The sequence below is a fragment of the Eublepharis macularius genome, chromosome 4 (assembly GCF_028583425.1).
Source record: "Eublepharis macularius isolate TG4126 chromosome 4, MPM_Emac_v1.0, whole genome shotgun sequence".
NCBI lineage: Eukaryota > Metazoa > Chordata > Lepidosauria > Squamata > Eublepharidae > Eublepharis > Eublepharis macularius.
In genome coordinates this window covers 151,834,359-151,859,027 of record NC_072793.1, presented here as the reverse complement: position 1 = coordinate 151,859,027, position 24,669 = coordinate 151,834,359, and the positions used below count along the sequence as shown (strand labels likewise).

The 24,669-nt window shown below is 45.1% G+C and overlaps 2 protein-coding genes across 2 annotated transcripts; both read left to right on the top strand.

Moving 5' to 3' along the window:
• Positions 1 to 10,755: 10,755 nt before the first annotated feature.
• RPP14 (ribonuclease P/MRP subunit p14) lies at positions 10,756 to 18,369 on the top strand. Its single transcript, XM_054977860.1, has 6 exons — positions 10,756 to 10,802; positions 14,233 to 14,346; positions 14,468 to 14,552; positions 16,218 to 16,294; positions 17,160 to 17,238; positions 18,280 to 18,369. The coding sequence occupies exons 2-6, from the start codon at positions 14,249 to 14,251 to the stop codon at positions 18,334 to 18,336; spliced, it is 396 nt and encodes a 131-aa protein (XP_054833835.1). The 5' UTR covers positions 10,756 to 10,802; positions 14,233 to 14,248; the 3' UTR covers positions 18,337 to 18,369.
• An 18-nt stretch (positions 18,370 to 18,387) lies between these two features.
• Positions 18,388 to 19,196, top strand: HTD2 (hydroxyacyl-thioester dehydratase type 2). Its single transcript, XM_054977859.1, has one exon. The coding sequence runs from the start codon at positions 18,388 to 18,390 to the stop codon at positions 18,910 to 18,912; it is 525 nt and encodes a 174-aa protein (XP_054833834.1). The 3' UTR covers positions 18,913 to 19,196.
• Positions 19,197 to 24,669: the final 5,473 nt, after the last annotated feature.

Below are 24,669 nucleotides of genomic sequence, written 5' to 3'. Positions count from 1 at the left end.
TCTTCTGGACTGGACTGCACTTGGTGGACATCGGCCTGCAGATCTCTGCGTGGAGGATCAACATTGCTGGACATCTGCACTGGTGGACTGGTAGGGTTGTTGTTAAATTTGGTTTTTGAGCTTATGTCTGCTGCTGTGCCTACCTGCGAGCATATGCTTTGGCTCTGTCTTTATGGCTTGGGCTGGGGGGGGGCATTTTCTGGTTGGGCAAGAGGATATTGTTTGGGGGTTAGGGGGGCCAGCATTGATCGCAGTGCCTGCTTTCTTTCATGTTTCATTTTTCAAGTTTGAGTGTGGGGTGGGCATGAACTACTGTTTCACAGGACTAAAAAATGAGTGTGCCAGCTTTTGGCCTGCACAGGCCAGAAGCTCTGCTGGGTGGATGTGTTTTGTTTTGCTGCTGGTTGGCCCTAGCCTTTCAGGGGGGGGCTGACTTGGCTTGTGCAACGGGGCCTTGAATTTTGGGGGTTGCGTGTGCGGCGTGTGGTGTTGACTCTGCTAACATTTCCAATTTTCTTGACAGCATCGTGGAGGAGAGGAGGACCAGCTGCAAGACCGCCTGAACATCGCTGGACTGCAGGACTGGTGTTAGTGTGAGCGAGTTGGAGAGTCAACTCTCGCCTCTTCGATTTCTCAGGACTGGACTTCCAGAGTGACTGAGGTGAGCCCAACTTGTGGCCTGCATCCTCTACGAGTCCAATCCTTTGGAATCGCGCTCTCCCCTGTATAAAACCCTGTATATACAGTTAAAACCGGCCAGTAGAGGGAGGGTGGTTAGGAACCAGTGGCAAAGGGAAAACACCCAGCAATTTGAAAGCCCCCCCCCCCAGGGTATTCAAAACATCTCCCATCACTGAGACATACCCTGTGGGACCAAATTTATTATGAAAAATAATGCCCCAGAAACATGGATTGCTACTGGAGGGAGAAACAGGTTAGATAGGGATTGCTTAGGTGTTTTTATCAGATGAAATCCTTGTAAAAAAAAAATTGAAGAATTGTTGTACTGTTTTTTGAAAGTTGATGTTCTGTTCATGTAAAAAAAAGGAAAAAAAACCAAAAAAAATGTTGTGATTATGTTTTTTAAAAGTTGATTGAATGTTCATGTAAAAAAAAAAAAACCCCAAAAATGTTGTGATTATGTTTTTTAAAAGTTGATGTTCTGTTCATGTAAAAAAAAGGAAAAAAAACCAAAAAAAATGTTGTGATTATGTTTTTTAAAAGTTGATTGAATGTTCATGTTTAAAAAAAAAAACCCCAAAAAATGTTGTGATTATGTTTTTTAAAAGTTGATTGAATGTTCATGTTTAAAAAAAAAAAATTTGATGTTAATGTTGGGTTTGCATGGTTGGGGGATGCGGGAAGAGTGGTGGATGGGCACCGGCCAATGATGATCTCTCACAGATGTTCCCAGGTAAATTCTGAGGCTGGTGTGGGGGTGGGGGGAGACCTCTGCAGAACTGCTCCAGAAATACCATTGTCCAGTGCCTTGGAAGTGCCCAGTTCAGCTTTGTGTGTCTGAACTGAAAGCACAGCCACAGGAAATGACATAGGTTCTGCTGGACCCTGTTGCAGTGGTTCCCCCCCATTAAGTCGTTTTATGGAGGGAGAGTTGTATTAGGCTGGTAGTTATGATCATCTTCTGTTTCCATGCCCTGTTGTGCCCGCTCACTATGTAACCTGTTGTAATGTTCAAAACTTTACTGTTTGTCCATTTCAAAAGAAAAATTGTGTTTAAGATTCTCTGATGTGTAGTTAATTGTGTTGTGTTGTGCTGTGAGGGACAATAAGTGTAATATGTTGTGATTTGTTGACCACTTGTAATTTAAAAATGAGAAAATAAAGGTTTTTTAAACTTAATGATTGTGTGTCTGTGTTCCCTTCTTTGATGGGAGGTTGGTTCCCAGCATAGGGAACAATGGGGCAGGCTGGCCAGCCTGTTCCTGGGGTACTCGGTGTGGGGCAGCTGAGGGTGGTTTTGGTTCTGAGAGGGGCTGAGTGGAGGATTTGGGTCTGTGTGTGGCAGCTGGGGTGGGGGAACTGGGTTTGTGTGGGGCTGTAAGGAGTGGACTATGGGGGATGAGAGCACTGGTCGTCCCTTGTGCCCAAGTAGGCCCCTGCTACTGTCCTGGTGTGGGCTTCCATGCCTCTATCAGTTGCTGGTCCTCCTTTGCCATCTTTTTCTGAAATTTTCCTAGGGCTGCCAAACTCCTGGTTGGGCTTGAGTTCAGGTTAGAGAGAGTAGTTCCCTACAGAGAAACTGGCTGCTTCCAAGGGCAATCTCTTTAGAGGGCAAATGCGGACCATGGATTCTGGGGGAGATCCCTACTCAGATTTTCCTTTCCACAAGTCCCACCCCCAAATTGCCAGTAACTTCCAAGGCCAGAGTTTGCCACCCCAGAGAGATCCCGTTCCCACCCTCTTAGCCTTGGCATGAAAGTTGTAGCCCCCATGGAACACTTCCAGGTTTCTGATTCCAAGCCCAATTACACCACTGTAAGACAATCCAGACCTCCATCAAAAATGGATTTTAAGTAGCAGTGGGATTGGGCTGCATTTCAGTCATTCACATATCTGGTTGTGTTCCCAAACATTTAGCTTATGTTTTTTTAAATCAGCGTATGGCACTTAAAGACACTTTTAAATGGTTCTAAAAACATATTTTTATTATGAAGTATTTAATGTGGCATTGATCAAGGGCAGGCCTTTTGGCCAAATGAGCAGTATCAGTACAGTAAAATTTAGACAAAGCTCATAGGAGGAAAAAGCATTCACACTGTGAAGTGGGAAGAAAGTTTCAATTTACATGTACCATGGACTCCGAAAAAGACATGTAAGTGGCATCCAGACCAAATCAGGCCTGCTTTCTCCCTTGAAGATATCAATTGATGATAGTGCTTATGTCACATCATGAGAAGACAAGGTTCACTAGAAAAGACAATAATGCTAAGAAAAATTGAAGGCAGTAGGGAAAAGAAGAATACCCTAGATGTGGTAGATTGACTTCGGTTTGCAATACATGGACAAGGTTTTTGGGATACTGTGGAGCTCAATATAATTCTAAAGTACACCACAAGTGATTTGAATGCATAAAACATACAGACACATACACATAAAATGTATATACCCCCTCCCCACCAAATTAAAGGTTTATCTTATGCCCCGGTTTTCTCCCCCATGGGAACCTAGAGTGGTTTACACATTGCTGTTCTCCCTTGATTTGTTTCACCCTCATCACAACCAGGCTAACAATAGACAGCTGCTCCATGCCTCACATTGGAGTGACTCCACCGATGGCCTTCTTAGTTGTATGAGGGGGTGGAGGGGGGGGAGGAAGGAAACAACGCACTCCTGCCCACTCTATCTGGGGCCTAGGTGACCAAATTGCTTGGCCTTGGCAAGGAGCCAGTGGTGGGGCGGCACTGGTTCTGGGGCCCCGTCCAGAACATTTGTCCAGGGCCCCAAAATCACCTAGACTGCCTCTGGAAAACACAACACAATTGTTTACTTAGGCTGAGCCAAGAACATCCATCAAGCCTACAAGGCACAGAATCAGAGTCTGCCAGATTCTAGACCAACTCTCTAGCCATTGCACTACAGTGGATATCTAAAAATTGTTCATACCCCCACCAGCAACTTGAACATTTTTCTCCAAAAGGCACACAACTTGGCTGGGTCTCAAAAAGGACTATGATGCATGGGCCTGTCAATGCATACTGGTACTAAGGCTCTGGCCGGGGGGAGGGGGGCATTGTGCCAATGCCACCCTGGCTTTGGAAGGGGACAGTAAAATAGAAGAAATAATCTAGGTTCAGTGCCTCCCCCCCTTCTCTGTCTCTCTCTCTCTCTATAATGTGAGTGAAAACATTACTATACCATCACTGAAGCCTACAGGATACTTAGGGACTGTTCACACACGCATGATCATTTCATGGCAATGCTCTGGCATGATGATGTCTGTTCTAGGAAGTGATGTGATCATCACACAAGGCTGGGGAGCACGCACAATTCACAGCAGGCAGATTTGGGCCACAAGGGATCCTGCTTTGGCCTGTAGGGCCCAAATCAGCCCACTGCAAAGCACAGGAATACTCTCAGGGCAGCCAGATGACATCAGTGACATCACGGCAGCAGCCCCTGGAGCGTACCTTGAAGGCTCATTCACTGACTTTCCCCCTTCGGGGTGATAGGTGAGAGTGGGGGATCCCCCACCAAGGGGAAACGGATCCCTAATTGTGTCTGAGGTTGTGGAAATCAAATGGGTCATTACCTCCATATTGCTTCTGTCTTTGAGGGACTTACATGCACATTATATTTAACTCCAGATTTCTTGATTGTCAAGGAATGCATGTGGTGGGGGGTGGGGGGAAGGGTGGGAGAAGGGCCCCTGAGGGTAAGGGTGGCATTTGGCATGCAAAATGCCACCCCTGGCAAGACAAGCCTCTCCCAGCTGTCAGTGGTAGAGATGAGAGCAGAGCACCCACTTGGGGAGGCCATGAAATGGCCCCCCCAAGTGGGAGCAGGCTGAGCCTTGGTGGGGGGGTGGGAGGAAGGGTGGGAGAAGGGCCCCAGAGGGTTGGGGGGGGATTTTGTTGCAGTGGTTCCCCCCCATTAAGTCATGTTATGGAGGGAGAGTTGTATTAGGCTGGTAGTTATTATGATCATCTAGTGTGGGCTTCTGTTTCCATGCCCTGTTGTGCCCGCTCACTATGTAACCTGTTGTAATGTTCAAAACTTTACTGTTTGTCCATTTCAAAAGAAAAATTGTGTTTAAGATTCTCTGATGTGTAGTTAATTGTGTTGTGTTGTGCTGTGAGGGACAATAAGTGTAATATGTTGTGATTTGTTGACCACTTGTAATTTAAAAATGAGAAAATAAAGGTTTTTTAAACTTAATGATTGTGTGTCTGTGTTCCCTTCTTTGATGGGAGGTTGGTTCCCAGCATAGGGAGCAATGGGGCAGGCTGGCCAGCCTTCTCTGCGGGTGGTGGGGGGGTCAGGGGGGTGGTTGTCTGTGTGCCAGGGCAGGTGCTCTTTCCCAGGGACGATTTGGCACTGCCACCATTGTGGCACCCCTTGTCTGTGCAGAACTGCCCTGGGAAAGAGAGTTTAGGGGTTCCCAAAAGGGGAGGGCAGGCCAGCCTGTTCCTGGGGTTATGGTGGGTGTGGGGCAGGTGGGGGTTGATTTGGGTCTGTGAGGGGCTACTGGGGGGATTTGGGTCTGTGTGTGGCAGCTGGGGGGGAATTGGGTTTGTGTGGGGCTGTGAGGGGTGGACTTTAGGGGCTGAGAGGACCTACTTGGGGAGGCCATGAAATGCCCCCCCCAAGTGGGAGCAGGCTGAGCCTTGGTGGGGGGTGGGAGGAGGGGTGGGAGAAGGGCCCCAGAGGGTTGGGGGGCATTTTGCATGCAAAATGCCACCCCTGGCAACACAAGCCTCCCCCAGCTGTCAGTGGTAGAGATTAGAGCACCTACTTGGGGAGGCCATGAAATGGCCCCCCCAAGTGGGAGCAGGCTGAGCCTGGGTGGGGGTGGGAGGAAGGGTGGGAGAAGGGCCCCTGAGGGCTGGGGGGCATTTTGCATGCAAAATGCCACCCCTGGCAACACTAGCCTCCCCCAGCTGTCAGTGGTAGAGATTAGAGCACCTACTTGGGGAGGCCATGAAATGGCCCCCCCAAGTGGGAGCAGGCTGAGCCTTGGTGGGGGGTGGGAGGAGGGGTGGGAGAAGGGCCCCTGAGGGCTGGGGGGCATTTTGCATGCAAAATGCCACCCCTGGCAAAGGAAGCCTGCCTCTTCATTTTTTCCCCATAGGAAATAATGAAGAAAGATGAGCAGCAGCATGCTAACAATATGCTGCTCCTTTGCTTTCTTATGGGGAGGATGGGGGGACCTGCTTTGGGGGGCCATAACATGGCCCCCCAAAGTCCAATCTGTCTGAAACTTGGGTGGTTGTTAGAGAAGGGTTAGAGGAAGGTCCCCACCAATTTTGGGCTTATTTGGTGGGAAAATGCCTCCTCCAGGCGTCCTGAAAGACGGAGGCATTTTCCCAAAAAAAAACCCCGAAAGAATGCCGAAAGAATCCCGAATCCCGAAAGAGATTCTTGTTTCGGCTTTCGGCTTTAACGGTAGAGAATCTTGTTTCGGGTAATCCCGAAACAAGAAAGCCGAAAGTTTTTTCCTTGCACACCCCTACTCTTGAGAATGCTGAACTGACAACTGAACTGACATAAAAATTCTTGGCAACAGGATTAATCATTTCCTTAGTATGGTTTAGATCAGAGCAGGGGTAATTTCGTAGAAAAAGAGCTGGAGGAACTCATTAGCTTAACTCATTAGCATAACTCATTAGCATACGCCACACCCCTTGCCATCACCGGAAGTGGGTCATTAGCATAACTGATGTGCATATGCCACACCCCCTGACATCACCTATCCTGGCTATTTTGGACCCAATCCTGGCCATTCAGGGCTGAAATTGGGCCCAAAATGGCAAAAAGGGCCTGAAAATGGCTGAAAAGGGGCCCAAAATGGTCAGGATCAGGCCACTGATGAGTGGGAGAGTGATCCACCACCTGTCAGAGGCCCAATCCGGGCCATTTCGGCCCCAATTCAGGCTGAAACAGGCCCAAAATGGCCAAGGGTCATGTGGGCAGGGCCACCTGACATGTGACCTCTTTGAGGAACTGCCGGAACTGCGTTCCTGTGCGTTCCCCCTCGAAATGAGCCCTGGATCAGAGCATTCCTCTAAATCACTAATCAGAGTTCTTGGATCTAACAATCAACTGTAAATGGGTTCACCAGAAGAACTTATGAGGAAACACTGGAATCTACTGATATAGTAGTATCCATGACCTAACTAACCACCCGTAGTGTTCCTCACTTTTTGTTTCTTTGTAACCCTTATCAAAATTAAAAATAAAATTAGATTAGAAAATGATCAATAACAGTTTGACCTGCATAAAAAAGGGATCAGATGGAGGAGGAGGAAGCAAATGCTACCGGACCACATAGAGTTGCTGATAGCTATAGTGTATCTTGTAAAGAAGGCAAAACTTCAGAGACCTGAGGGCAAACTATCACCACCACTAGGGATGGACTGACTCTGGCCCTGTGTGGGGAGGGGGGGAAAATGGCCCTGGGGGAAAAAGCCTAATTCTTGCCCAGCATCTGCCTATGGATGAGAAAGGACTGAAGGAGAGATCATGCATCCTTTATTGTCATCATCCCCTTCCATGGAACTATGAAGTAGCAGCTGTGTATCCTCCATCTTTTCCTCTCTTCCTTCCCTTGACCAACAGTGAGAGGTCACAGGGCACACCAGCTTCCCCCACAAGGCACTTCATAGAACTGGTAAAGGGTGGGTGGGGGGAGGCAGTAGCCTGGAGTCAGTGTCTGGATCCGAGCAGCCAAGAAGGCTGGTAGCAGGGGAACTGTTATTAAATATTAATAAAATGTTATTATGAGCTCTTTACACCTTGAAGAAGAGCCGTAATTCCTAAAGTGAAGACAGAAATTTGGGTTCGTTTGTTCCACGATCAAGAGGACTGTAGTAAGGGACTCTGGCACTTCTTTGACCCCAAAGTTGGACTGTGTTTGCCTTATACAGTGATAGTAACGTGTTACTGCTTAAGTGTAAAGAACAATTTATTTAGGAACTTACATACTTAGATAGTGAAGAGGAAAGAGAGAGACAGCATCTAGCTGAGAAAGTGCTAAGAAGCAGGATATTGCCCTGAAAATACCAATCAGGAAACAAGACAAGGAAGTGACACTAAAAGAAAGAGGTGCTGTCCTGAGACTTCTGACTAATCCTTTCTGCCCCCTGGTGGGTCATCTTCTATTTATCTTTGTACACTCAACTGTTGCTCCATCCAACACCTTTTTCACCCTGAATTGGCTCCAAGAGACAACCAGTTACTTGGCTTAACTCAAAGACATCATTGGCTGCAAGTTTCTGTTCTTTGTTGCACCTATGTGTTTGGCTGTAAAAATCTAATGGTATTGGTCTTACTACTGCAAGGTTTTGATTTAAAGGAATTTCTTAATTTACATTTGTCTTGCAGGTTTGGTTTCTAATAGGGTTCCATAGAACCCATATAAAAAGAGATTACACTGCCACCATGTGGTCTTGGATTCTTTCAGAATGGAATCTGAATGTCACACACCAAGGTATTTCCTTCTCAAGGCCAATTTGTTTTCAGTTCTATGCGGGTGGGTCAAATATGAATCTGGTCATTTACCTTGAGTCAGATCTGAACATCCCCATTAATATTATTGCCTAAGAGGAACACATTCATGCCTTATCCAACACAGGGTGCATAAAAATTACATGTGGGGTTCCCAGGTCCTTATACCCTCCCAGCAGGAGGGTGGGGACCTGGAACTTACCTGTTTTAGTCTCGTTCCATGCACGCTTTGCACATGTGCCCTCCCAAAGAGGTGTGATAACATCACTTCTGGGAAGTGATATCATCACACCAGCCACGGGAGTGCTCCCATGCTTTGCACAAGGCTAATTATGGCCCATGCGGGGCCAAAATGGGCCCAGTAAAGCACGGGAGCATGCCTGCGGATGACGCAATGATGACACTTCAGGAAGTGATGTCATCATGCTCTGCTGGGAGCTCAACCGGTGTGCGCTTTCCCTGGTTGCCTACCAGTAGTGGGTGATCACTGGGGGGGGGGTCACCTCCCACCTATCGCCAGCGATTAGCAGGCAACAGGGCAAACCCCTGGGAGAGTGCCTGCCACTGGCGGGCAACTGGTAAGCCGAACTCTATGGCATTATACCTCGCTGAATTCCCTCTTTTTCCCCAACCAGCCTTCCCTAGGCTCCTCCCCTCAGATCTCCAGGAATTTCTTCAGCTGGAGTGGCAACCATAGCTGGGCAGGTTATAGCAGTTGCTTATAAACAGATCACAAAAGCAGCAAGCAGTAACATAGCAGGAGAATGAAAATGAGTTGCATAGGGCTTTGGGAATGTAGGCTATTGGGTGAAGTGAAGCACCGACTTAATTTGCATGCTAGGAGGAGAGTATGCATACATGTATGCATGTACATAGCTACTTTGTTCACTGTAACCTTGATGGGTTGTGGAGCATGAGGGCTGTTTGTTTTGAACTGGGAGAGTGGGGGAAGCCTTTGGGAAGCTCTTGTGCTTACTTCAAGCAATTGTGATATTGTTAGAAAGGCCTCTGTTGAAGAAACTACAGGCGGAAGCTACAAGAGCAAGTTCTGCTGGACTTTGCTGCTGAGTTCATTTATTCTGGTGGAGGCCTTGCTGAACTCAGTTCCAAACCAGGAGATTGATCCCAAGACTGTCTTTTGGGATTAGAGTTGATTGTGTCTAGCGTGAGCCCTCCTTAGGCTTGCCATTCCCCCATCCGGGGCAAGGGATCCCCTGCTCCCACCTCCCACTTACAGGGCCAGCAGAGGGGCATGGCGCACCCCTGAGTGGCGCAGCACACTCCCATGCCTGCAGCAAGCCCATTTTGGGCCGAATTGGGCCCCACAGGGGGGGCGATTCAGCCCTTTGGCAAGCATGGAAGCACTCCCGGGCCACACTTTGAACCTCGTGATGACATCACTTCCGGGAAGTGACGTCACCATGCCCGCCAGGAGCATGAGATGAAGATGAGGGGAAGAAGGGGAGGCAAGAGCCAGCATCCCAATCTCCCGCCGGGAGAGTGAAGGGACCTGTCAACCCTAGACCTCCTAGTCTGCTGCCTGAATTTACTCTCTTGGAAGAAATTGGCCCTGGAGCTCTGGAACTGCAGTGTACTTTAGATTCTGTAAAGAGACCTGTACTCTTAGGGGACTGCAAGTCATAATAAATACAGCTTTACTTATAACAAGGTATATGAGCACAGAGTATTTTAAGAATGGAGACCCTAGACCTTTGAACTCAACACTGATTACAACTGGGTTACAGTTGGGTTTAGAGAAAACATAACACCAGATGAGCAAAATGAGAGTTGTGGTCTCTGGATTTGTTCCTGAGCTTAACCAGTAAATTTTCTCTAATAATCCAGCCGCCTGGGGCCCTTTTCATAGTCCGCAGAGAGATCTATTTGGGTCCAACGGCTCAGCTGAAATTTGCAAGCTGCTACCCACGATCCTTGCAAATATTCACTCTCAAAATCCGTTTTCTGCGAGTCCCTGCCACTGTGTTTTAGTAACCTGCTTCTCTCTGCCCAGTCGTCCTTGCCATAGGAACAAGTAGGGAAAACCCGCTTGTTCCTCGTCTACGGAGTATGAAAGAATTTTTGTGTACCATCTGCGCATATGGTAATTCTCACTTTCCCAGCTTTGCACATACACGTATGGGTGGGTTATTGGTCGCGGGTTGAAGCAGTGCTCTAAACATCAACGTAGCACAATATTTTGATCCTTCACACCACAGGCTGAGAAGTTTCTATGTCTGCCTCCTTCTCTCACACACGAGCGCGCGCAAAACCCAGCATCTGCAAAAAAAGGAATTCTAGTTACCTCATCCCTCCCACCTAAATGAACGCGCTTTCCCATTCATTCTGCAGCCGCTCTGTACAGATTTCCCCTCCAGCCCTGTAAATGGAGATTCCGGGTTATCTGACACTAGAGGGCGTCTGTGACTCCGGGCTCTCAGCAACTACGATGTTCCCCCCTCTCCGCCCGAACGGCTGACTCGCGAACTGCCTTTGGAGAAGGGGGGCTGCCCATTGATTGGCTGCTGTGGAGGCGGAAGTTCTGCCTCGCCGTTTCCTTTTGCGCTTGCGTGGTTGTGGGTGCGTTTGCTTGTCGTGCCGAAGGGCGAAGGTTTGTGCCTGTGAGTAGGATGCGCGTTAACTCCGTCTGGTATAATTGCCTCAGTCTGGATGGTTGGCTGGTTGACACAGTTTCTGTGCTTCCATATGGGAAGAATCTTTCTTCGGTTTGGTCAGGAGAGTTTAGTTGCCTTCCATCCTTGATTAGTTATGTATGAGTCTTTAACGCTTTTGCATATTCAGAAGATACGACAAGGAAAGAAAGTCTATACTGCCCACCGCCTGTCGAACCTTGCAGTTTTTTTCCCTTTCCAAACCTCTTCCCTCCCCCCCCCCCAATTACCTGCAAATGGCGTTCTCTGATTTCAAAGTTTTTCAGTAGGGAGGCATTGATTGCTAAGCTTGCTTTTTTTTTCTTATTGTGTCTTCCACCTCCCTAAGGCAGGCAGAAATGTCCCTTGAATCTCAACCATGAACACACTGGGACCCAGTGTGACTGCGTGGAGTTTGGCAAACCAGAAGCTAGCCAGTTGCATGTTGTGTGATTGCATGTGTTCATGGTAAAAATGCACAGTGCTTCTGTTGGCACAGCATGGTGACGGTTGAGCCAGTGTCCTCTAGAAGTTAAAGTTTTTGATTTGGACTGGGGACACAGGTTCATAACCTCACTCAGCCATGAAGCATCCTGTGCAACCTTGGGCCAGACCCCTCAGTATGATCTACCTCACAGGGTGGTTGTGAGGATAAAAAAGAGGAGGAAAGCTAGGTAAGCTTCCCTAGGTTCATTGGAGGAAATATGGGTAAAATATGTGATATGCACATAGAGCTAAGGGGAGGGGGTTGTACTAGAGGATGATTTTTATGCTTTCTTCATAAAGGGGAACAAAAGTAAAAAGACAACAAGAACCCTCCTTCAAATGAAAATGCATTAAGAAAGGTGATAGTAGGGCAGAAATAAGTGCCCCAAATTGCTTGGGTGGGGGGAGATATGAACATTCAGGGGAGTTTTTCTTTATTGCAATGAAAAGCCTTTTATGTGGAAGTCAGAAAAGGCAAGCTAGAGGGCAAGACAAGGGGGAACATGGAGGGAAGATAAAAAGCTAAAGGCTTGGGAAATAATCCCACCTATAAAAAGAAAACAGAAATTAAGTAGCATCTTTAAAATTAATCAAGTTTATTGTATCATAAATTGTTTGGTATCAGCCTGGCAGCTCTGCAGTATTAACTGCTTTTAGTTGCTAAGTGCAATCCAAACAGAAACATAGAAATATAGAGCTGGAAGGGACCCCATACACAATGCAGGAAATTCTCAGCTACCCACTCCCTCACTGACTGCTGCTCTATGTCCAGAGGAAGGCAAAAAGCCAACAGGATCCCGGCCAATCTGGCCGGTAGGAAAGTTCCTGACACTAGCATGGTGATTGGTATTACCCTGAGAATGTAAGAAAATGCCATGAGAGCCTAGCACCAGCTTATCCCTTCATGCTCTCCCTCTCCCAGTCAGCCTAAATTCATACCGAGTCACAGAATCAGCATTGCTGTTAGGTGACCATCTAGTCACAACTTAAAAATCTCCAACATAGGGGAGCTCATGACCTCTCAGGGACGTGTGTTCCATTAAGAAACCACTCTAAATGTCAGGAAGTTTTTCCTGATGTTTAGCTGAAAACTCATATGATTAAATTTTAACCTGATGGTTCTGGTTTGACCCTCTGGAGCAACAGAGAACAACTCTGTTTTATTCTCTGTGTGATAGCCCTTCAAATACTTGAAGAGGGCTATCATATCAGGATGTATGTCTCTTTCACAGTTTTTGCAGTGACATTTGATACTATGCTCTCTTCCTGGCCTGGTCCTTTTACCCATCTCTCCTCTTATGAAGCCAAAATAAAGTTTGCTTTTGTTGTGTTGCGGATCAGAGAATGACGGAAGAAGTCAGTGGCGCCAGTTTGGTGTAGTGGTTAAAAGCAGCAGCACTCTAATCTGGGGAACCAGGTTTAATTTCCCACTCCTCCACTTGAAGCCAACTGGGTGACTTTGGGTCAGTCACAGCTCTCTCAGAGCTTTCTCAGCCGCACCCACTTCACAGGGTGATTGTCATGAGGATAGTAATAACACACTTTGTAAACCACTCTGAGTGGGCGTTAAATTGTCCTGAAGGGCGGTATATAAATTGAATGTTATTATTATTATAAACATACTTTAAAAATGGTAAATTAAACCAAAAGTGTCAGTTTGGGAATGGGGACAGCTCTGTGTTTCCATCCACTTGTGAATATTCTTCAGGAGCACCTGTACTGGTCTCAGCTCACTGTTTTTGCATGAAGTCACAGGCCATTTTGGACACGTTTTGGCCTGGATCGGGTCCAAAACAGCCTGGACCTGGTCAGTGCCGACCCAATCCCGGTCAGCACTGACTCGATGCCGGGTTTTCTGGCCCTGATCCCTGTAGAAATGGACTGAAAATGGCCATTTTGGGCCCATTCGGGCTTGGATCAGGGCTGAAACAGCTGGGACAGGGTCGGTGCCAGGTGGGGGAGGCTTCCTCCACCCAGCACCGACCCAATCCAGGCCGAAGGGCGCATAATGGCTGAAAATGGCCATATTTGGCCATTTTCGGCTCCGATCCAGGCCGAAACAGGCCTAAAAGGGCCTCCCCCACCCAGCACCGACCCAAGCCCAAATGGGCCCCGAAGGACCATTTTTGGCTCATTTCTGCAGGGATTGGGGCCGGAACGGCTGGGATCGGGTCAGTGGCGGGTGGGGGAACCCACCCCCCGCCCAGTGCTGACCAGGTCCTGGCTGTTTTGGTCCCAATCCAGACCAAAACATGTCCAAAATGGCCATTTTGGGCCAGTTTCGGCCTGGATTGGGGCCAAAATGGCCCTGATCAGGCCACTGCCAGGTGGGGGAACACTCCCCTGTCTGGCCGCAACCGAATCCGGGCCATTTTGGCCCAATCAAGGGGCGTGGCATATTCTAATTATTTTTGCTAATGAGTTCCTGCAGCTCTTTTTTCTACGAAATGAGCCCTGTGTACACTCACCCATTTTTCTGATGGATTGTGGTTTACGCGACTGCTTCATAAACAGGATATTTTTATAGATGCCAAAGGCAAAAATAGATTTTATGTGATTATTTGTTAGGAGGGAAGGTTTAGTGAGGTCCAAAGAACTCTTGAATACATTCAAGGTTACTTTTTTTTTTTAAAAAAGTTTATTTTAAGCATTTGTGTGATTATTTTTTCTTTTGTACCTAATGATTTTATAGCCACTTTGGCTGCACTGAGAGAGACTACCTAACCATTTCCTCCCTGTGTATCCATCTCTGTATAACTAATCTGCCAACTAAGGGTATACTTCAAGCATCTGGTTTTTAAGATGTTTTTATTGGCTCTGTTTCATACAAGCAGAATGCTACTTCACTGTAATAAGAATTTGTGTTTAATCCAGGTAATAAATCATAACGGACTGTTGTCCTTCTTTTTTTCAGGGTTTTGCTTATTAGTATGATTGAATCTGGAGATGATAAGGGCTTCAAGCCTGCTTCCTACGAAAGAATAGTTCTTAAGAATGCTTCTGAATACTACTATCTGAAGATTTATTTGTAAGTTCAAACACTCTGTCTTTCTCATTTCCCCTCCTCCTTTGAAGGAATTTTGTACAGCATATCTCTTTCATGGTACTTGGGACATCCTAACAAGACTTGATGCAAAAATATTTTTCAGGGAGTTCCAGGAAGTGGGCATTAGCCTGAATGCTGTCGAGTTCAAACAACTTATTATCTCTGCTCTGAAGCGGCTGCATGGTGAGGTATGTTATCATTGACTTTGGATGGCAGTTTGATTTGTCCTAAAACCTTTGCATTGCTTGTATTATTTACGCAAATTGTGAGGAATTTCCCCCTCTCCCAGGAGCTTGATATTTCAGAATTGTCTTCCCCATATATCCAGATCTTCCTATCCAGGATTTCATTAGCCCCTGAGAGCAGGAGCAGAATAATTTCCCTTCCCATCTTTCCTCCTTCATTTTCTGAGCACTTTCAGTCATCTAGCTGTTTTTGGGGTTGTCTGTCCCCACGCCCTCATTTAGTTAATTTATAACTGGGGTCCCCAGTGTGGTGCCTATGGGCACCATGATACCCACAGACATGCAGTGTTTTTTGAAAGTGGGTGGGGATGGGTGAGAGATTTGCCTAGCAAGGCTTCAGATTGGCCATTGGAGATTTGATTGGCTGTGCAGATTTTTAAAAAATACTCTTTGGCAGTAGCTGCTACCACAGCAAAAGGATCTTTACTATGTGACCGAAAGTAAGCTGTGGCGGCCAATTTGTGGCTGGTTCTGACTGCCTCCTGCAGCAGCCATTTTGTGGCTGTTCCCACCACACTATCAGAATTCCAAAGTGCCTGCTGGCTCAAAAAGGTGAGGGCTCCTGACTTATAAAGTCATATTTTTCTGTGTATCTGGGGATCCCTCCAGTGATATAAGAACCCCTAATTTGAATGTGAGTGGCCAGGTTTTGTTATTTTCATAATCATGATGTAGTGGTGCTCAGTTAAGTAGTGGGTTGAAGGGACCCTAGTTTATGTTTAATTGGATCTTCTGCACAGGGGACTGGCTGCAGTCCTGTAAAGGCATGTGGCATTATTTCTAACTGTTTAAGCCGCAGAGACAGAGAGAGTATATACATATTTGCAACAGCCCAGAAATGCTCTTTCCCTTAGTTTGGCATTCCCAGTTGCACCTGCCAGTTTAAAGGGTTGGGTCTGTGCAGCGATGGCAAGAGAAATTCCTGGAGTGGTGCAGGCAGGGCCAGCTCAAGCCCTTTAGGGCCTCAAGCAAGCTACCTCCTATCCAGTCCAGTACAGCAGTGGCACAGTTGGGGAGGAGGCTGTGACTCAGGAGCCCACAGGAGCAGCATGGTTGAGAGGAGGGGATTGTCCACCCCATCACTTAGGTCCAGGCCAGTGTAGAAACAAAGGCTTTGCATTTTAAAAAGTCTTAATCTCGTGCTAGGTCTAAAGTGTTCTTTTTCCCTCCCCTCTCCCTGGCCATAACTGGAGGAAATCTCATAATCTTTGGGAAGCCTTGCCCCTGATTACCAGGGTAGGGTGGTACTTGCCAAGAGCATTTGAGTCCCTCTGTGATTACAGCAGGAGGGAGGGAAGAGGGCTGGTGGGAAGGGTTAAGAGCAGTATGACCCAGTGGCCACTGGGTTGAGGGTGCCACTTCTTTCTCCAAAACATTCCAGGTGGCTGATGGTACCATGAGCCTAGCCCAGGGTAAAGGGGGTGGGAACAGAGGGGGGGGAGAGAAATTTGGGCATTCAGCAGTTCCATAACATTCTTGCAAGTTCTGTCTGTTCTGCCCCCTCTTTGGTTCCCATCCACAGTATGACACCCTCACCCTGTTTTCTCTTTATTCTTGTGCTAGATGACTTGAAGTGTCACCTAAGGAAAGTATGTCATTGTTATTTAGGTTGGTGCAGCCTTGCCTGTGGATGTGCTGTCATATGAAGAAAAAACCTTACTTGCCATACTTCGAGTCCCTATCACGTAAGATATGCACATATACAATTCGACAAGCAGTGAAACAGATTCCTTTCTTATTGGACAAAAGCAAGGAATATAATATTTTGAATTATTAGACAAGGTGCCATAAGTTTAATCGGCATGGACTGCATTTTGTTGCCACTAGTGTATATGAGGCCATCTTGTGGTGCTTTTAGTGTATGGCTGCTCTTTTGGACCTTATTGACATACTGGCTTATAGAGGTCAGAGATGGAAAACATGTTCAGGCAAGCAGGTGTTCCATTAACTATGTTAACAAGCAAACACAATTCCTAGACAGCTTTCAAACTCACAGTACACCTGAACCCTTAGATTTTTACCAGCTCTCTGAAAGAGATACTTGGAAAAATAATGTACATCAGATCAGCGTTGATTGTGCAGCCTCAAAACCGAGTCTTGTTGAATTGGTTCTTGCCCAGCATGATGAAGTATGTTTGTTGGACTCTTCCTAAACTTGGAGCTTTGGATCTTGTCTTTCAGGGACAAATGTTTTCCCTACTATTGTTCATGCAATGGTGTGTGTGACCAAGCCCTTCGTTTGCTGTTCTTATTTATTTACTTCATTTATACCCTGCTTTTCTCCCCAGTGGGGACCCCAAGTGGCTTTGCATTGTTCTCCTCTCCATTTTGTCCTCACAACAACACCATGAGTAGGCTAGGCTGAGAGCCCAAGGTCACCCAGTGAGCTTCTATGGCAGAGTGGAGATTCGAACCTGGGTCTCCCAGATCCTAGTCTGACACTCTAACCGCTAAACCGCTCTGGCTCTTCTTATACTTATTGTACTTTATATAATAACTTTCTTTGGACAGAGTTTACACCTTTGTCTGTAATTCTCTTGTTTTCCTCAGTGGCCTGGTAAAGCTGTGGAGTGCATTGACCTTGCTTGATTCCTACCAGAACAGGAAGTGTGCTTTTAGGGTCATACAGGTAAGACATAAACTATACAGTGACCCTACTCCACATCTCAGAGTCATTTAAAAACATAGAGGTTATACCTGGTCACTACAGCTATTGTTCGATATTTGCTTGTAGAGTACATGAACGTGTGGCCATTAAGTATGTCAAATGAATGCTGCTTATATAAAGAAATAGCAGAAATTCACTTTGTCCCAGACATGTTTTGATTTTCTTATGCTGATATATTCCAGGTCACTGAAACTTAGTGGGTTGGTTGGATAACATGTTAATGATTATTAATTCAAATTTTGTTCCATGCTGCTTGTTTAATTATGGTTTCAGGTCTCCAGTACAGGTGGTTTGTCAAATATCAGTATTAAATATCCTTGTTTGTTTAACTGATTTCACTTGTACCCCTGAGCTTTTTAAATTGTAGAAATCAGTGTACTGTACAGTCATGCTAGTCTTCCTACATAGGTACTTAATACATTTTCATCCTGCCATTCCTCCAAGGAGCTCAAGGGGGTCTGCTTCACCAGTGTACTGTTGCCAGTGTAGGAATGCCATCATTAAGGTGGAGGAATACATGGAATATGAAGTTGTAGAAGATTGAAAATCCAAGTTTTATTAATTCCCCCACCTCACCCTTAGTGTCACTTTGGCCCCACTGTCCGGTACGGGCTAAGGTGCCTGCATTTGAACATCATGATGAATCAGCTTCCATTTTCAATCTTGCTGCATCTTGTTAGGTGAGGACGGAGGGAATGTGTGAGTCTTGATGATTAAGCCAGTTTGTGCCCATTGCAAAGAAACTCGGGTTTGAGTGTGATGCAAGTTAAGCCTAGCTGCATTTGTGCATACTGTTTTTCCCCTTTTTATTTTCTTGGTCTTGTTCTGCATACAAATTACTATGCCAGCTGTCACCAGTAACTTACATCCTAAGCAAATTTAGACCCTTTCAAGTCCATTGAAGTAAAGGTGCTTAGAAGGGTGTAACTCTGATTAGGAGATACTGGCTTGGCTGTTAATAACTTCACTTTTATATTACTGTGGGTTTTGTTTTCTCCCCAGACCTCTCCATTTCTTCTGGCATTAGCTGGGAACAGCAGAGAGCTGGTGCTGGACTAAATGCACAGGAAACGCTACTGACGGGCTTTGTGAAAAGCCAAGTTGTCCAAGATGCTGATTGCTCTGTCTAAGTGCAGGATCTTTTGTGCAAACTTCCATGGAACGTTCCCAACAAAGACAAAAGTTACCCTGCCATTCCTCGTACAGCCCTGTGTTCTGCGGTTACACATCCAAGTAGGAGACAAGGCAGAACTAACAAAGACTTTTACCCAGAAAGATGTCGTCACCTTTTCGGACTTAACAGGGGATACAAACAGATTACACCTGGATGAAGAATACGCAAAGAGGACAAGGTTTGGGAGAACAGTCGTACATGGTGTTCTGATCAATGGACTTATCTCTGCCGTTCTGGGTACTAAAATGCCTGGGCATGGCTGTATTTTTCTGTCTCAGGAAATTACGTATCCAGCCCCTTTATATGTTGGAGAAGAGGTCTTGGCAACAGCAGAAGTTAAGAGACTGAAGAAGTGTCTTGCATATATTTCAGTGTCATGTACAGTTGCAGAAAGTAGCAAGACTGTGATGGAGGGTACAATTAAAGTTATGGTTCCTGATGATCAGAACTCCAAATCTTAACTGTGTTGCAGAGGTCAGGAAGAGCTTACATTTCATTCTTCTTAATGACAAAATTCACTGTCGGTTTTATTCCAGTATGGATTAGGACTGAAGAAATGTGCAAGGCAAACAAAGATAAATGCATCCTGTACTTACCTATTTGTAATTTTGTTATTGTATCAGGTCTTAACCCAAGTCATAAAGTTTGTGAAAACTAGAATCAACTGAGGTCTAAATGTGTTGGAAAATCTAAAAAGTTAGTAGCAAAATAATGTTTTGGTGCATAGGCCTTTGGGCTACGTTGATGTCACATCTCTGATGAGTGTCTCTTGATGAGATAAAGTTGGATCCCAAACAGTGTTTCGGCTAGTGCAAGAACATCTGTCTATGGATTGCAGTTTTCCTCCCTTCCACAGGAACCTGAAATGCCCTCAGAAATCCTATTCCTGGAAGACAGCCCCCAAGAGCAGGATTTTGGGAAGCATTTCAAGCTACCGCAGGGAGGAGGAGGTGGGAAAATCACGCTGTGTGAGTGAAAAGTCCTTGCATCTGTAGAAACGCTATTCAAGATTCAAGCCATGGGATACAACTTAACACGAGCTTGGAGTTCAGGTAAAAATGAAGAATGTAAAGTGGTTAAAATGGCTTAAACTGGGCTTATTTACTATACACTGAAAGTTACAGTATATAAGAACACTCCTATTCGGATGGATCAGTAGTTCCTCTTATACAGCATTCTGTTAACATGGTGGCTGGCCACATGCTTCAGGATGGTTTTCAAGGCTGTCATGCACACAGACACCAGCTTCTGTTAAGCCCCAGCTTCTGAGAATTGGAAGTGTGTAATTATTATTGTTCCGCCGGGCCTGTAAGATAGAGCTGTTCCACCAGGCGTTCGGTAGTTGAAGGGGGTGGTGCCATGTCGGCCTCCCACCTGTGGGGGTGGGGGTGGAGTTCTCCCCACCATTGCACTTTAATGTGCTAGGTTAATTTATTTTATTATTGCTTATTGTATGTTGATTTTAGAATTACTGTTTTCTTCTTATTGATTTTAACTGTTGTTCACCACCCAGAGCCCCTGAGGATAGGCGGTTTATAAATTGAAATAATAATAATGGTGGTGATGGTGATGGTGATGATAATAATAATAATTTCATTAGATCCAAGATGGGTCTGTCCCATATCTAGGACTACAGCCCACCCATTTCCTATGTAACCATCAAATACTGCCAAAAGGGAGCTACTGGCCTCACTTCATTTAAACTAAATTCCCATTCTGGTAACAAGATCAGAACACCATAAGAATATAAAAAAAGCCCTGCTGGATCAGACCAGTGGTCCATCTAATCCAGCATCCAGTCTCAAAGCGGCCAACCAGTTACTATGGAGAGACAACAATAGGGCATAGATGCTGAGGCCTTTCCCAATTTTCCTGGAATTCAAAGGTTTATTGCCTCTGAATGTGGAGGTTCCCTTTAGTCCCCATGGCTGTTAGCCACTGACGTACCTGTCCTCCATGAATCTGTCTAATCTCCTTTTAAAACTGCCTGTGCTTGTAGCCATCACTGCATCCTTTGGCAGCAAATTTTAATCACTTGTTGAGTAAAGAAGTATTTCCTTTTGTCCGTCCCAGATCTGCTGCCCATGACCTTCATTAAATACTCTCGAGTTCTACTATTTGGGGAGAGGGAAAAAGTTATCTCTATCCACTCACTCTACCCTGTGCATAATTTTATAAACCTCTATCATGTCCTGTGAGTCAATTCTTATTTCTGCTAAAAAGTCTCCATCTATTCTGGACCAGTGACAGCTGTGTGAAACATGAATAACATCATGCAAGAGAGCTGAGAAACTCCGCTTATAGCATGTAATAAACACGAATGCTAAAATTGGGAATTCCAGAAGGATCAGGTCATGAAAATTACATTTTCCTGAGATAGTCTGATCAGCTTCTTCCAAAATTCATGAAGTTGATGGGAGTGGCCATTAACTAGGCAGTGTGGAGAGAGGGGAAAGCAAACCCTTGTTTCCTGGGTTGACAGTGATGCAATCCTCAGCAGAGTTACATTTTTCTGAGGCTATTGGAAACTGAATTTAGAATGGTGTGACTCAAGATAGTACTGGAATGAATCAATTTATTGTGTTTGGCTGGAGGCTGCAACAAAATTATAAAAATCCCATTTAAAAAATACAGTTATATATTCAGTACAGATTTGCCAGTACACAGAAAGGATAGTACTGCAAACATGACAGACTAACTCAGAGCTTCTAAAAAGGAAATCAGTAATACCAAGAAGTATGTGTGAGGTTTCTTACATGTTCCACTGTTGTTTTTCAAAACTAAGATAAAGTTGCATGCTCTTACTGTGATCTGAAAGATGCTTTTTTAAAAAAAGCTAAAAATATGTTACGGCTTTACCCAGAAAGGTGGTGGAGGAGAGTGCCCTCAAGTCATAGCTGACATGGCGACCACTGGCAGGGTTCTCATGGCAAGAGACTAACAGATGCGGTTTGCCATTGCCTGGCTCTGCAATTTTGGTCTTCCCATCCAATTACTAACCAAGGCTGACCCTGCTTAGCTTCTGAGATCTAACAAGATCAGGCTCACCTGGGCTCATCCAGGTCAGGGTATCCAGAAAGGCAAAGACTTTAAAATATTTGAGAACTAACATTTGTGAATGTGGTGAGTTTAAAGAGCTTTGAAACACACTTTCATGAATGTTTGTTCCCAAAGGATTTTAAATAAAATTAATGTTTGAGAAGGAATGATTATGCTGAATGGAATGTTCATTCACAGATTATAGGCTGGGAGTTCCCCCACTCCATCCTATAAATAAAAATTAGTTATGCAGGTTCATGACCTTGGCTTAATCACCATGTCCTATCTTTGTGGATAAAGCCAAAGCATTTTTTATTTTTTAATGCATCATTTGCTTGGCCTTTCATACCAGCTTTAAAGAAAAGATCATCTTTCTCCCTTTAAAAAAAATGGCAAGCGTCTCTTCATGTTGAAGACTATGACTAAGACAAATTATCCAACTGAAAAAAACCCCTGAATTCCTAGTTAATTTAAGATGCAGTCTGAAATAAGATTAACGTCCTACTGAACTCAGTGAAATTTACTTCTGAGTAATGCACAAGCAAATGACTACAATACACAGTTCTCTCTGTCTCAAACCATTTTGTTCCACATAAAGGAACAGACCAATAAAGGGTATCATTTTCCTACATCATCTTATAGACAATAATAGTGTATACTAAGCTTCCTCTGATATACAAGTGTGGGTTTGAGACAACTGGCTGAATAGAACAGAATGATCCAGTAATGCTCTGTTTTGTTAAATTGCAGGTCCTGTGGTTTCTCGGAGCGTCTAAGATCTTTATCAAAGCTGTGTGAAAGTGTAAGATGTACCCTTTATAAGTTACTTTAATAATGGCATTAGGAGTCCCTGCATCTTTTTGCTCCTGAATAGCTTCTTTGACTTCTCTCTCTCTCTCTCTGGGAAAGTACATGAATGAAAGAGAAGGAAAGGAACCTGTGCTCTGCAGTGAAACAAGCGTGTTTCCCTTTCCTCAGCTCATAAGAATGAAGCTTTGTAAAGCATTAGTCAATTGATTATTCTCTTGTTCGCCAGTCATGGCATTTATCTAGTATTTAGTGGGTGCTACAAGCCTTGTGTTTTACAGCAGCTCTTGAGGGTCAGAAATGCAGAGGAGAAGTACAAATGAATTGTATTTCTTCCAGTTTACAGAACGATCCAGAAATGTTTGAAAATTTGAATGTTGCTATTGTGAGAAGTGCAAACTGTCCTCACTTTAGGTAACTGCATACCTAGCCACAGAGGAAGGTGTGAAAATGTATAGTATGGAGAAATGTGAAGATGATCCACCCTATTTCTACCAGTCTCAGAAGCTGCTTAAATAACAAGAGTTCTGTGGTGTCTAATAATTATATGCCGCCTCTCCAGAGACCTGCTCAAGGTGATCTCGATGGTAAAAGCAAGGCAATAAAATAATAAAAACAGCCATCTAAAAAATAATACAACAAAACAAAAACATTCAGCAGCCTAAAATAATACTCATATCTAGAATAGAAGCAGAGCATTAAAACAGCAAAAAACCGACTTCCTGTTTGGGATCCATGGAGGTCTAACGCAGCTCCACTTGCGGAGCTGACCGGACTGCCGTTTTAACCGGCCGGCGGGGTGAAAATAGCCCGCGGCCGACTGCTCTCAGGCGGGGAGCAGGCAAAGAACGCTCAAGACCCTAGGGTGAGCTAGATCTCGGACGAGGGGGGGCTCTACACAACGAGTCTCCCCCCGATCCTTGAGGTCCCACCTTGCGACGGGTCGGCTATAATCTCTGCGGCAGTTTTGGGGCCAATTCGGCTGGCATAAGACCTACATACCCAAGCATCGATTGGGGGAAGAAGCTGAGAGGAGAACTTAAAATCGAAACAGCGATTACAACCCGAGAAAAGTGAAGAGAAGGTAAAGATCATTATCTTCTGAGACGGGACAGATTGATAAAAACAGAGAGGAAAAAAAGTAGATTTTTAAACTGCAACAGACTAGTGAAAAGGAGGGGAAGACTCGGCAGGAATCGAATTTAAAAAGAGACTAAGTTTAAAGAAGTTATTAAAGAAATGGGACTATTGTTTTGAATACCTGTGGCTTTGGAGCTGTGAGAAAAAGACACCATCGCGAGATCTGCTGTGGGAAGACGGGAGACAGGAAGTGCGTAATAACAATAGAGTGGCTGGAGAGAAGCGGCCCTTGCTGGAGGGCAGGAAGTAGGGAATCGCCATTTTTGAAAGGGGAAGGGTCGCGGCTTCAGCGGAAGAGGAAGTAGGCCATCTTGGATTACAAAATCATAGAGAAACCATAGAGAAAAGACGCCCGACATTTTGGACTCTTTAAAATTTAATTTCTATAAGAAGACCGGGACATTTAAAATAGAAAAACGTTAAATTTTACGCCACGGAGTTAAGGAAGAGAGCGGATTCGTGGGAGCGAGCTAAAGCAAGCCCCACGATGTCAAAAAAAGAGTGGCAATCGGCAATAGAAAACCTGGATAAAAACCTGGACAAAAAACTTTTAGATATGATTAAAGAACTTAAGGACACGAAATTGGAGCTGATAAAAGAGGTTAAAGAGGTTACACAGACAGTAAAATCGGAGCTGTCAGAAGTGAAAAAAGGTATGGAAACAATACGAAGTGAATTACAAGGAACGCAGCAGAGAGTTAAAACAGTAGAAGACGCGATGGAGAATTTAGCAGACACGCAACAAACAGAGATGAGATTGGTGAAGGGGAGAATGTCAGTTGCAGAAACTAAACATATGGAGAAGCAGCTACGTTTTCGTGGCTTGCCAGAAGTGGAAGGAAAGTCAGCGCAAGAACAGATGACTGAGGTGTTGGCTGAGTACCTGGGGAAGGAGGAGGAGGAAGTTGTGGCTATCCTAGATGTGGCATACCGTGTGAATTCGAGAATAGCAACCCAGAGGAAACTACCAAGAGATGTGATTGTGCAGTTTACAACACGAAATATGAAAGAGAGGATTGTGACAAAACAGTTTCAAGATCCATTGGAGATTGATGGCAAGACGATTATTATAATGAAGGAACTGCCCAGATCAGTGTTACTGGACCGGAAAAAATATAAAGTGCTAATTCAGATTTTGAAGGACATGAAAATCAGGTACAGATGGGAGTTACCGGAAGGAGTGTCCTTTGAGTTTGGAGGGGCCAAAAAACGCATCAGATCTGAGCGAGAGA